The sequence below is a fragment of the Hemicordylus capensis genome, chromosome 4 (assembly GCF_027244095.1).
Source record: "Hemicordylus capensis ecotype Gifberg chromosome 4, rHemCap1.1.pri, whole genome shotgun sequence".
Lineage (NCBI taxonomy): Eukaryota > Metazoa > Chordata > Lepidosauria > Squamata > Cordylidae > Hemicordylus > Hemicordylus capensis.
In genome coordinates, this window is record NC_069660.1 from 284919690 (window position 1) to 284934019 (window position 14330).

Consider the following 14330-nt stretch of genomic DNA (forward strand, 5'->3'; position numbering starts at 1 on the left):
CTGCCTAGGAGCGCAGCAGGACTAAAAGAACTGGGCGGGGTTATCCATCCTGGGCTCTTAAGGCTAGTAACAAATTTTAATTAGTGCTGCCTGGGAGCACATGGAAAGGATAACCCAATGAGAGATGTCCTTGGCTCCAGCATCAAGAAGGAGCCTTTGCGGTAAGTGAAACCAACACTCCGTCTGTCTGCTCTATCTGCTAGTCACCCAGCATGGGATGGGCATACCGTCTTCTTCCACCCAGACGCCAAATGCTTTCTAAAAGGCATAAATAATTTATTCCACCTGTTTGTGAACTTATACAGCCATGGAGTCTATTGCTGGTTTTGTTCTCACTCACCAAGGCTACATTTGAGCCACTACTCACCTGTTCCTTGAAACATCTGCCCTTGAAAGTGGCTTTCCTGGTAGCCATAAACTCTGCCTGAAGAGTCAGTCAGTTGACAGTGCTCCAAGCAGACTCCCTGTACATGAAATTTCACCCCCACTAAGGTGGTGCTGTGGACTGATCGCTCCTTCACCCCCAAGGTGGGCACAGACTTAGATTTGAATCAAGATATCGTTCTGCCTACCTTTTAGGGGGATCCATCAACGCCACTGGAAAAAACAGTGTACTCCCTTGATGTGAGAAGGTCCCTGCTCTATTACCTGTAAAGAACAACAACAAAAAAAAACCTAGGAAATCTACACAGCTCTTCATTTCCTACAATGGACCAAATAAGAGTCTTCCTATATAGGAAGGTGCTGAAAAGGCATCTTGTGCTGTGTGGGAGGAGGCAATAGTAAACTTCTCCTGTGTTCTACCAAGAAAACCACATGGTTCTGTGGTAGCCAGCAGTCAACACCGACTCGACGGCACGATCTTTCCTTGATATCCAAGCAAATGCTCTCGTGCTGGCTTGTCAAGCTGATTTATATTTATATAAGCTATAAAAAGCAGGGCATTACGTCTCTGCCTAGAGTAAGAGCTCACTCTACTAGAGCTGTTCCAACATCTGCTGCCCATATGTCGGGCATAAGCATGAAGGAAATTTGTAAGGCGGCCACCTGGTTGCCTGACTTACCTTTCATCAAGCTCTACATAGTGGACTTAAGATCTGCGGCGGAGGCCAACTTTGGTCGGGTGGTTCTCAAAAAAGTAATCTAATACCACATCCTATTACCCACCTCCATCTGTGAGAGCTCGCTAGTCACCCACATTGTGAGGGGACATGGATTACTTCAGATATAAACAGGTTGTTTACCTGTAACAGGTAATCTTTCTGGTGATCCATGTTCATGCTCAACACCTGCCTGGCCATCCCCACTGCTAGGAACTCACAGACTATCATGAGCACTTACATGACTCTGTCTCAACTTCAACTTACCATCATTGCAGCTGATCAAGAACTGAGAGAGGTGCTCCTCTGCCATAATTAAGAAAGGCCATGTGTGCTATTTGGCAGTGCTAAAGAGCACCTCCTAGGAGCTTGATAATCTTCTGTCAGGGCTACTGCACAGCCACAGAACCCACATTGTTAGTGAACATGGATCACCAGAAGGATCACCTGTTACACATAAGCAATCTGTTTTTTCTGAATGTGTTTTTACTTGATGATTTAATGCTGTGTTTTGAGCCACCCAGAGAACAATTTATTATGGGGCAGCTAACAAATTTTATTATTATTAACTTTTATTTTAGCCTGAGGAGATGCCCTCATTTGCTGTTTCTACTGAGCCATCTGAAACTGTATCAGAGAGTGAATCTGAAAAGATACCTTCCCAAGTGCCACAGATGTTGCAGGAGACGGAAGTTCCCATTTCTAACATTAAACAAAACAATGTGCCTCCGCCACAGAGTAAGTAATTCCCTGTATTGAGTGCCAGCAAAACCTATTAAGAAATAATTTGACATTCTAGTTCCACATGACACACTTTCAGCCATATCATAAAACCAAGCAAAGCATATAATGGCATATTAACTATGTTCAACCCTTTAAGGTATAATCCTGTTGGCCCAGGATCCGGAAGTCCCACTGATCTGAATGGGGTTTGTATACATTGTAAGAGGGTGGTGTTTGCTAGGGATGTGCACAAAACTGGGTGGCCTGGTTCAGGGCCAGGCCAGTTTGGTTTTGCCCCACCATTGAACACACACCCGATTTGGTTTTTGTAGGTAGATAGATAGATAAAAATCCCAGTACTTAGTCCCTCTGGGTGGCTTCTCTGAAGCTGCGGGGGAGTCCGCAGAGGTTCCCTCTCCCCCTGCTAGACTTCCTGATGTCAAAAAGTGCCCAGTATGGGCAATCTTCATGCTGTTCTGGGCCTCCCCCCCTCGTGGTGCATGCGCAGTGGGCCTCTGCATGGCCTGGGTTATGACCCCACTACATGAGCCCATTGTGCATGTGCGGCAGCCTCCAAAATGGAAGCTGCAATGGGCCAAAGAATGCCCAAATTTTGGGCAAAATGGTGTCCAGCGGGGGGGGGGCCTCTACCTCTAACCCCCCCCCCCCCAGCCTTGGAGAAGTCCCCCGCAAAGGGGTATTTAAAAAATTAGAACAAAACACTTGCTCACCAAACAGCAGGGTGGGGGGTGTTCGATCCAGGGTTGAGCCAAACTGGGGGTGGTTTGAACCAGTTTGCACATCTCTAGTGCTTGCTTCATGTGCTCCAATTGGGCTAATATTTCAAGATTGGAGTGTTACTGTATGCATTGATGCTGTGCATAGTTCCCCTTGTAGCCCCTCACCATAGCTGAGTATCCTTTAACCCTCAGGAACACTTTCAGAAGACACGGGATTGTAGCAAGGACAATTACTTGCACTAGCACCACTCTGGATGCTGCCCATATCAAGGAAGTTCTTAAGTCATGGCATTTTCTAGATGTAGAGGAAGAAATGTTACCTTGGTTCAGATAAGTTAGTGGCATTTCACAATTCTAGTGCATTCACTTGGCCAGTAAGTTCTAAAATGCAACATGTATGGATAACCTGTGCATAAATGTAAATTGCAATAAGTGTTTGATTTTCTTACATTCTTAGCAAAGTCTGAAGAAAACTGGGAGTCCCCCAAACAAATTAAAAAGAAGAAAAAAGCCAGAAGGGAAACGTGAATTTTCTGATATGGACGTGTGTTGCAGAAACACTTGTCGTGAAGATTATGCTGTTTATGCAATAATTTGTGAACCTGTACAGAATTTTATATAAATTTCAACAGATTTTTTTAAAAAACAAACTGCTTTGAACACAACCATCTTTGAGAACAGGAACTGAAGGAAAATGTTGGTGATGTAATTTAACAGGAAATATGACAATACTGGAAGACATATCGAAGAGTCTGTATTTTCAACATAAGGGGAAAGTAATTTTACAAAGCAATTTGGCTTTACAACCATGCCCTGTTTACAACAGATTATGCCCTATTTGATTGATGTGCATTGGAGAAAAGGAATTGGTTTTAAAATGATCTCTTTAATCTTTAAAACTAGTGTCACTCCCAAGAGATAGTGTCTGCCTTTCTGAATTTGTTTAATGTCTAAATCAAAGATCTCTGCTTAAATAATCTGCCATCTCTTTCTAACACTTAATATAATTAACTTTATGGTTAGCGCATTCTAAGTGCAGAGGGAGGCCGGAAGCATTTACTTTTGATTAGTTCCCCTGATTTGAATAGCACTAATTCAGAGTAAATATGTGTGTGAAAATTGTGGCTAGATTCATTCCGTAAACATGTTTGTGGTTGAGAATGCACAACTTGCAAACTCTTTGGGGGATTAAGAAACTGAAAAACTTGGTCAAAACTTGAATATGATTCATGAAGATGATTCTGATAGTCTGCTTGAATTATTCAAATATTTTTTAAGAAGATGGAGCAGTACCCAAAATCAGTCTTCTGTGTTTTATTTGTTTTGAGGCGGTAGGTTAGTTGTTGCCCATTAACTTGATTCCTTTTAATTTGAAACCCATGTTTTCAATTCTTTTCCACTACCCATTTCCCCCTTCTTTAATTTTTTTTTAACATTCTTAAAACTTCTGCAAGCTCTCCAAGTCTTCAAGGATATGGTAGAGAAGGAACGAGAAAAATAATGGCTTCAGACAGCTTTAATTATTGTTGAGACCACCTGTATCAGGAAGTGCTTTTTTACTGCCTTAACCTATGTAGAATTTGCATCTAGAGTTCTTAAATGGGATTTGTGTGTGTGTTGTATTTTTTAAAAAATCATGCAAGTACAGCAGTTGTAAAACAAACCATCAACTTTCCTCCTGGAATTATTGATTAAAATGGAAGTTGAGCTGCATCATTTTCAGGCACTGTGTAATTACATCTTATCAAGCAGGCAGGTATCTATCTATGAATAGTGCATGCTCAGCCATGTACACTGTATATAGCCTTTACAAAATGTGTGTGTTTAAAGGACCATAATTAACATAACTTGGTGAACATCTATTAAAGAAAAGCCATGATTATTTGATGTGATTGGCTTAGATTTTTTTCATGAGGCAGAGAAACTGCAACAGCTGTAACCAATGGTACTGACTCTCCCATAATGTCTCATTGTACACATCTGAAATTTTTAGTAAAATTTAACTTGCAATGCAAGAACAATTAAAGCAACAAACTGGATTTAGTTGTACTGAAGACAAGCCTTATTAATTGATAGTGTTCCTAATAAATGAATACTAATGTGCACAGGTGTTAATTCCTGTTTCAGGAACATGACAGATGTTTACATATTCAGATGTTTTGTTTAATTCAGTGACATTTCTAAATCAATTTTGTTAAAATAAATTGAGCAAATTGATAGTATTGTGTTATTTATGGGAAGGGAGTAGTATTTAGACAATGTTTAGCAGGATGGGAGGGGTTCCATGAAAATATTTAGTATTGAAATACAGTTTTCAGCAGTGGTTTTTAAAAGGGTGTTGAACATGTGAAATCATGTATGTTCCTTGATGTAAACTCATTCTTCATATATGCCATTAAGTGTGACAAACATCATTCAGTTCTAATGTAAACTTTTGAATGTTAAAAAATAATTAATAATTATCAGCCCCTCTCCACACTTGATCAGCTACAGTCTTCTGCAACAGGTAATACAATGGCAAGCATTATACAAAACAGCCACAAAATTCAAAGCAGTCAATACCTTTGCTTCCATGGGTGGAACTTCCGAAGTTATTACCTAAGGCCACTAAAGTTACTTGACTAAAATTAAGTCCACTTGTTAATTCTGAAGAGTGCTCCAGCATATCATTCTCATGAAAGAAATTATTAGAAGTCTTTATATCCATTCCTGCTTCCAAGTCAAATCTAAAGTGCTTCTAATATTAACTGTGCTTGTCACTGAAACAACTTTTGTGTGATTTACATGCTCCACAAAGTTGTTTGTGTCAAAAACTGTATGGGTCTGCCTTTCTACAAGTTGTACTATTAAATAATACTTTGAAGGTACAGTACTTCCAGACAACAAAATTGGCTAGTTTTTAAGTACTGGCCTTCTGAGAACACAGACCTGCCTTGGGCAAGTTTCATGATACTTTTGCAAACATTAGCAGTGGGTACTCAAATCAGCCCTGAGCAGACACTCTAGAAGTGTAGTACAAATGGCTAAGAATAATTGGCTTGTCGCTCTTGGTGTCTTAGTGCTGCTTTCCGAGTCATTCCAGAGCATTTCTATGTTTAGAGATATTTAGCAGCAAACATGGAGATGGTCTTGTCAAAACAAAGGGGCTCTTGTTTGCCTTGCTCATTAGCCATTTGCCCCAAATCTCTGCTGACCTAGGCATGCCTAAACCCATTGGTTCCAGTAGGCTTAGGTATGCCTAACTTGGCATGGAGTTGCAGCCTAAATTAGTGTTTGTCTGTTCACATTCACTACAGCTCTAAAACTGGCATTGACAGACTGCAGGCTTTCCAAATTGCAGCCTGTAGCAGTTCCTATGAGTTTCCCCAGACTCTTAACTTCAGGGTCCCTGCACTTGAAACTAGAGCCTTTACCCTATGAAGTTGCTCTAGCAGGTCTAAAATTATACTTCTGTTATCCCTTGAAGAAAAATAACACTAAAATGTTTAGCTGGTCTCTGCAACTTCTCATAATGCATGAAGTATGTTTGTGAAGCTCCTGAATTGAGACCAGAAAGGCTAGGGTTGCCATCTCAGAGGAAATGGGCAAGCTAACACAGCCATCTCCCATTCAGAATGTTTACAGAATGGAAGACCTTTTGACAATGACAAAAGTATCCCAAAACAAAGTAGTAGTAAACACAGCATGCAAACTGGAGATGAAAACATCCACACTTGCACATACTGGATAGTAGAAGCCTTTAAGGCCAGCTGCACCCTAGTCTCTTGTTTATGGCAAGCAAACCAGCTAAACTTATTCTCATTAGTGAATGCATGAAAAGTAATGTGGGTTTTGTAACTTTTTAAATTGTTTGTATGCACAACTTGACAATTGTGATATGTAATTTGGATATTCATTGCATGCTTTAATCGTCAATTTTTCTTTTCTTTTTTCTTGGGGGAGTGTATAGAATCCATACATGTTACAGAACTGGCTCAAGGTGGATGAAAACTGTATTTCTGACTTTTTTAAAAAAAAAAAATTAAAAATACAGTAGACAACATTATTTAACTAATTAAAGAATGTACACATTAAAACAAATTTTCAAAACTGTTTACAGAAATACCTCTTTAGTGTTGCTTTTTGCAATTTTATTACTAACTACTTTCCCCCTTGCCCTTCCAATTCAATATGGTTTAGTTTAGTAGCTTTCAACTTTTTTAGATCTAGAAACGTGACACCAACTTGCAACATGGGACCTACTTCTAATGCATCATGTTTGACTGTCCTTTCCCCTCTTCTGTTAAGAACAAAACGTTAATAGAAGAGAGTGGTAGCAACTATTGATGCAACCGACCTGAGGTCAGGTCTGAAAGGTTTTGTAAAGGTCTTCTCCTGACTCTTGACTACTTGGTGGAACCTAGAGGCTTGGCCTATTGCTGTCAATACAACCCTTTTCTGTCCATATGTATCAGTCTAGCTATTCACTTAGTCCCCCCCCCCCAAAAAAACAAAATTCATTGTTAAAACTTGAACTATTTCCCAGCCCTAAGTGCTGCTCTTAAAACATTTTTGAAGCCTGCATCACATTTTAGATACCAGCCCCTATACCTGGTTGAAGATTGGATTTTGAATTCCTAGATGCTAGTTACAGAATTTTCTTGGGGACTTGAATTGCAAGCGTTTTGTAGGAACGTAGGAAGCTCCCACATACTGAGTCAGACCATAAGTTGCTCAGTACTGGCAGCGGCTTCTCCAAGGGTGCCGGCAGGAATCTCTCTCAGCCCTATCTTGGAGATGCCAGGGAAGGAACTTGGAACCTTCTGCTCTTCCCAGAGCGGCTCCATCCCTTAAGGAGAATATCTTACAGTGCTCACACATCAAGTCTCCCATTCATATGCAACCAGGGCAGACTGTGCTTAGCTAAGGGCACAAGTCATGCTTGCTATTACAAGACCAGCTCTCTTCACTATTGTGTGTTAGATTTGTGGGGATAGTGTGGCCTGTATTCCAGAAGCAGGGGGTGGGGGGAGGAAAGAGGCCCCTTAAATCAATATTTTGGCTTTCATGTGAAGCATTTGTTATGGAGACTATTAGGTAAATTGAGCCTGTGGCCTATATGAAGTGGGGCATTAATGTTCCTTGCTCTTGTGGGGTGGTGGGGGTGAAATGGCCGCTGTAGGTAACCCAACCTTACCTAAGATGGGGCACATACATTTTGAAGAGTTTGTGTAAAATAGTCATGCTTCCAAACAGATGCTAAATTTTGCATATACAAACCTGCCACTGAAATTAACTGAATGCACTACTTTTTATACCAGAATGTTCTTGGGACCTGTTTAATTTTTTAAAAAAATCTTTAGCAGAAATTCTTAATTTTATGGTGCTGGGCTCAACAGATTTGTAATACTCAAATTGCATCAATACTTCCAAAATGACACAATGGCCAAGAAAAGTAGCAGTTCTTTCTCAAATTCAAATTTACCACATATAGTCATTATACAATAAAATGAATAATATTTGAAGTTCAAATCCTACAAATTTCAAACTGTTCTTACTTCCCTTTTGTAAGCAGATTACTTGTAAAAAAAACAAAAAACACCCCATTACATCTAATTGCTTAAATTTGCCTAAAATTGTAATCTGAGGAGCATCCAGTGCCTAAGGAGGGAAAGAGTCTCCTATTCAAATCTTACCAAAGCTTTATAGACGGCTCTAGGGAAGCTACTTTTCTCTCTTATCTCAATCTGCCATTTGCTATATTACGATACTGGCCTAATTTATGGGGTAACTGTAAAGTGAATTTGTGGAATACACTGAACACATGAAATGTGTTATAGAAATAATATAACTAGTTAATATTAGGGCTGTGTCAGAAAGCAAGTCAAATTCAATTCAGGACTACCTCTGCATGCTGGAGGCCAGCCCAGCCCAGCCCAATATACTTTGACTCAAGTTGATAAGGTTGCTTTTGTCTCTTTCCAGCCACTCTGTCATGCCTTGCTTTGGTTGTGAGAGTGGGCTGCACTTCAGTCTTAAAGCATCTTCCAGCAGGCTTGGATTTGTGTTTTACTGCTTCCCCTGTAGTTCTGGGCAAGGCATAGAATCTCAGCCTTTTCTGGGGCTACAATAATGGCTGGGAAAGGCAACCATTTCCAATATACCATATGGCTCTCCCAGGGGCGTAGCTAGGGGAAAAGAGGCCTGTGTTCATCCCTCTCTCTGGCAGCCCCCCAGAGTGAGAGAGATAATGAAGAAAATAGGGAGGGATGGACCTGGAGGGCCCTCGAGCTGGGGGCCTGTGTTCTTTGAACCCTTTCACTCAATTATAGCTACGCCCCTGGGCTCTCCTTTGACTCAAGTTTTCTGCTGAAACTAGCTGGTGCTTCGCTTTACCTTTAATTAGGCCGCAGCACCCTGCTTTGAAGCCACCTAATGGTGCAGTGGGGAAATGACTTGCCTAGTGAGCAAGAGGTTGCAGGTTTGAATCCCTGCTGGTATGTTTCCCAGACTACGGGAAACTCCTGTATTGGGCAGCAGCAATATAGGAAGATGCTGAGAGGCAGCATCTCACACTGCATGGGAGAAGGCAATGATAAACTCCTCCTGTATTCTACCAAAGACAACCACAGGGCTCTGTGGTTACCAGGAGTCAACACCAACTCGAGGGCACATCTTTACTTTTACCCTGCTTTGATTTGGTCACTGGAGCTTCCAACAATGCCAGTACTTGGCATATAAATTGCATTCAGAAACACCCTCATAAGTATTTAAGAGGGGTGTGTGCATCAAATGGCAAGCAGATGCACACTTATTGCACATAAGCTGCAGAAAATCCATAGGAGCAAACTACATGAAATTGTGATGAATTGCTAGTTAAGATGCAAATTTCACCACCACCTCTGACAAGCAGCTCCAAGCACTCTCTATTGTAGGACAGACACGTTCCTTCTTTCTTCAAAGACTCAATTGTTGGCTGCCTGTAGTCCTGGGTAAGGGATGCTTAGATGATGCTTAGATGTTTAAACATTAACTGGAGCATGCTCATTTTAATAAAGCTTGAGAACATTTGAACAATGAAGGGTTCTGCTGTGCTGCTATTTCCTCTCCACCGATGTAAAACCATGAGTCAGATCAGCATTTTTCTTGTTAATTAAAACTAGAATACATAATTGGAGTTCAAAATATAGGATTTCAAGTAACCCTGTCTGACTCTGGATTTGAAGGGGGGGCATAATTTTTTCTCCAACCCCCCCCCCCCCAATATCATACAGCCAAATTGAAATATACAAATGAAGTCTGGTGTGACTTTCTTTTTGTTACAGTTGGTGATCTTATTCCCAATACAGAGGAGTGGATAGGAATGAGAGAGACAGCTAGGAAAGTCTTAGGGGGCAGGCTGCCATATTGTATCAGAACTATGCGATTCCAAACAAAATAAATGTTGCAGAGCATGTCTTCCAACACACTTGGGGACCTTTTGAGTAACAGTTAACTTGGATGTCAGAATGGACCAGGGCCCTTCTTAACAAGTGGGGGAGGGGCAATTGCCCATCCAAAGTATGGTTCAATATTTGAAATTATCAGATCGACCCTTTTCATTCAAGGTACCTAATGGTGCAGCAGGGAAGTAACTTGCCTAGGGAGCAAGAGGTTGCTGGTTTGAATCCCTGCTGGTATGTTTCCCAACACCTATATCAGCAGCAATATAGGAAGGTGCTGAAAGGCATCATCATATACTGTGCAGGAGATGGCAATGGTAAATCCCTCCAGTATCTTATCCAAAGAAAACCACATGGCTCTGTGGTTGCCAGGAGTTGACACAAACTCAACGGCACAACTTTAGTAAAACAAAACAGTTAAAATTTAATCCCATGTCAAGAGCTATTTCAGTATCTCGGCTTGCTTTATTTACCTGAATCCAAGACTAGGTTTTTTCCAAGTTCTTTCATGTTAGAATTCAAGTAGTCATCTTAAATTCAGAGTCCAGAGTATAACCTGTATTTAACCTATTATTTAAGGGGCTCATCTTAATTCAGAGTTGTCGTATTTGGGTAAAAACCTTAAAATCATGCAATAGCTAAAAACACCGAAAGTAGAAAAACAACCAATCTGTTGTTTCAGATGCTTTGTCTTTTGGCTTCTACACAGAGGTTAGAACACAGGGGGGAGAAGCAATAGCAGCTCTTTACACTCACAGATTCATGCAAAGAGGAGGTAGAATAGTTTAACGGGTGAAAGAGTGTCAAGGTAAAACACAGGTTTAAAGGCAAAAGGTGACAGAAGGGATACTTGAATGAAATCTGCTGAGTCGAGTTTCTGTTGTCAGAGTAGGTGACGCTGGATAAAGGGAGGGAGTGAGCATTGCAGCCCCCAGAAGAGACAAATCAGAGCTTCACAGAGAGCTGTGTTAGTCCCAACGTTTATTTCTTCACCTTTCTGCTCAAAAACTTACCCTAGTTATGGGGAAAACTGAACATTGTGGTATGTGGGAGGACAAAACATGGAAATGATTTCAGGAAGTACTAAATACGTCTGGAATGGCCATGAATGGTTCTAGTATAGCTGCTAATGGTTCCGAACAAAATAACTGGATTTGAATAGAAAGCGTCTGAGAACATCCTAGGGTAGTGGATTCAGGCCAGACATCTGATAGGGGAAATCCTTTTAGACAGGAGCCAATGTTTTTGCATCTTTGAACAGGCAGCTAGGCATAACAGCTATTCTTTCTTGGCCCCTGAAGGATTATGCAGCTTTGGAATTCTGCCTCCTGGAGGTACTGGGCATTTTAATTTATATTCAATTTTAGAAACTCTGAATTCCCAGTCCTTCTGTTAGAGATATGAAGGGGTGAAGAAACTGCCATACATCCTGTTGCTCAGCCAGTTTCTAGTTGGCCCTGGCTTGAGCATGGAGATAAACTTGAATACTCTGTACCAAGAAAAGCTAGGTTCCTCAGCCTGTTATAAAGTATGCCGTTTCTCATTCTTACTATTTCACACAATGCTGCCATTTTAACTACTGTACACAGTTCTGGCATTGCTAGTAGGGCAGCTGTCTGCAGGCCACTGAAGACACCTACACTGGAAATCTGATTCAGTGCTGCCTCTAGCATTTTGAGTTTGTAGCAAGCATTATTCACAGACCCTCTCAAGCACCTCTTTGCAATTACAAGTGGTTAGAAATGTTTTTGGAATGAAAGCGGAGATTCTTAGGAAGTTGGATTCTGTGTACAGAAGTTTATTCCAAGCTTTTTTTAGTGCCACTGTGGAATTGTGCCATACACTCAGCCTTGAACTGAGGTTACAGAGCAAATCAGAACTAAAGCCACTATTGCTAGTGCCTGCCAGCTACTGCCTTCAAGCATCTCTTCATTTTGAAAGGTTGGTTGGTGCAAAATAAATTCATACTTCCTGATGACCTACAGATACCAAATTTGGCATACACAATCCTGCCACTGAAATTAGCTGAATGCACCACTTCTTTCTCAGTGAAAATTTAAATTTTTTTTGTCTGTTTTTGGTAGAAATTCTGAATGCCATACTTCCCAATTACCTACAGTTTCCAAACTTTGCATAAACAATCCTGCCATTTAAAATAGCAGAATGAACTACCTTTTACACTAGAATATGCTGGGGGGAGCTTTAAATGGTTTATTTTATTTTATTTGAAGAAATTATGAATATAATCAATATCCCAGACTCTGGAATGCTCTCCCGGTGGCTATTCGCTCCTCAGTCTCCATCACAGTTTTTAGAAAGTGTGTTAAATCTTGGCTTTTTACCCAGGCTTTTATATGATTATCTCTACTGCTGCTTCTTTGTATATTGTATTTTGTGTGTTTATTTTATGCTTGTATTTTAAATCTTTAGTTGGATTCATGTTTTTATATTTTAGCTTAAAATTTTAGTTGTGATTTTTTTATAGTCTTGTTTTAATTTTTCTGTGAACCACGTTGGGATTGTTTTAATGAAAGGTGGTATATAAATTTAACAGTAAAATAAATAAATATTTTAACTGTTGATCTCAACAGATTTTTAACATGCAATAATCAGATCAACAATTCCAACAATGACATCATGCCCAAGAGAAAAAGATCTTAGATTCAAGTTAACCATGTATGGCAATTAGGTTAAATAAAACAAACAATGTTTGAAGTTGAAATCCTACAAATTGTAGATTGTTCTTTTACTTCCCTTTTGCAAGCACATTAATAAAAAAACTCTATGACATATACAGGTGGCCCTCAAAGAGCAAGCACTCCAATACCGTGGTTTCCACAAATGTTACCCCCCACAATATTAGAGGGGCTCCTGGATTTCATTCTTGAACTTGCCTAGCAGTATAATCGACACAAAATGACTTTGCCAAGTCCCCAAGGGGCCTCACCTACTAGTGGTCTATATTTGCACTTTACTTTTTGCTTGTTCAGAAGCAGGAAACTGAGCAGGTCTTTCAGTTCCTTAGCTGCAATGCTGCACACAGGCAGCTTCAATTCTATTGAAGTCAACACGCCGTTTTAAGCAGCTTGTGTGCAGGAGTGCAAACCTTGGCAGTAATCCAGTATACCAATGATGAGATTGTCTTCTCTTTTGCGGCTTGATGCTTCTATGAGCATTTCCCCAACTTCAGGTTCCTGTACGAGTCTGACCTTGGCTTTTGGTAATCTGGGGAGTCCAATGCCATCCAAATGTACTTGGATATTGGAGCCAATGGCAGCCTCCTCCCTCTCCTGTGCTGCTGCCCTGATCCATATTCCTCTCCCCACCAGTGCTATTTTTGATGAAAAAACAAGCACAGAGCGCACACACTATGCATATAAAGCAGCACAGTTGTTTGACCTCACACTAACTTCAGTGGGACTCAAGCCTGAGTATGTGCCTAGGATACAGCTATTAGACTAGACAATATTGCTGCTATTAATTCATTGTTTGTTGATGACGCAATTGCTACCAATGCTGCTTCTTTCTTTTTCTTTTCTTTTTTGGTCTTGTTTCAAAGCATATCAATCCCATGTCTTGGCACTAATAATAGTCAGGATTTCAGGCAATATGTTCTGCTGGGAACTTCTGGAGAATAGTGATATCTTCCTATAAATAAGGTAGAAGTGGAACCTGAAACAAACCTATCACATCAGAACTGAAATGGCATGTGATTACTGGTGAGGAAAGGACAGAGCAGGGCTTTGATGGGCATCAGGCGCATTGTGGGATGCCCCAGGACTTCCATGGCACCCATTGTGTGTCAGTCAAGCAGCAGAGCTTAGGAAGGCAAGAAGATCGTGTGTGGAGAGGCAGGCTCCACACCACCCACCCTCCCCAGCAAGGTCGTGAGAACAATCACTTTATTGTTGTCACAATGTTTTCTTCCTTTTTTTGTTTCTAGGATATTTTATTTTATTTTATTTATTTATTGTTGAATTTTTATACCCCCTTTCATTAAAAACAACCCCAAGGCGGTTTACAGAAGTTAAAAAACATACAATAAACATGACAATTAAAATATTAAGCTAAAAATATAAAACAAATCTAATTTAAAAACTATAAAATACAAGCATAAAACTATAAATAAGTAAAAACACATAGAAGCAGCAGTAGAAACGGTCATGTAAAAGCCTGGGTAAAAAGCCAAGATTTAAGAAGCTTTCTAAAAAATGAGATGGAGTCTGAGGAGCAAATGGCCACTGGGAGAGCATTCCAAAGTCTGGGGGCAGCAACCGAGAAGGCCCTGTCCCGAGTGCACGACAGCCGAGCCTCCTTCATTGTAGGCACCCGGAGCAGAGCCCACT

The 14330-nt window shown here is 40.5% G+C and overlaps 1 protein-coding gene across 2 annotated transcripts in view; it reads left to right on the forward strand.

The window, feature by feature from the left end:
* The window catches only part of MTDH (metadherin), a 53848-nt gene extending 47193 nt beyond the window's left edge, over positions 1–6655 (forward strand). For both annotated transcript variants that reach the window (XM_053246320.1, XM_053246319.1), the window contains exons 12-13: positions 1682–1838; positions 3021–6655. In XM_053246320.1, coding sequence (XP_053102295.1) covers positions 1682–1838; positions 3021–3091 — 228 coding nt within the window. In that variant the 3' untranslated portion in view covers positions 3092–6655. The remainder of the gene's footprint in view (positions 1–1681; positions 1839–3020) is intronic.
* Positions 6656–14330: the final 7675 nt, after the last annotated feature.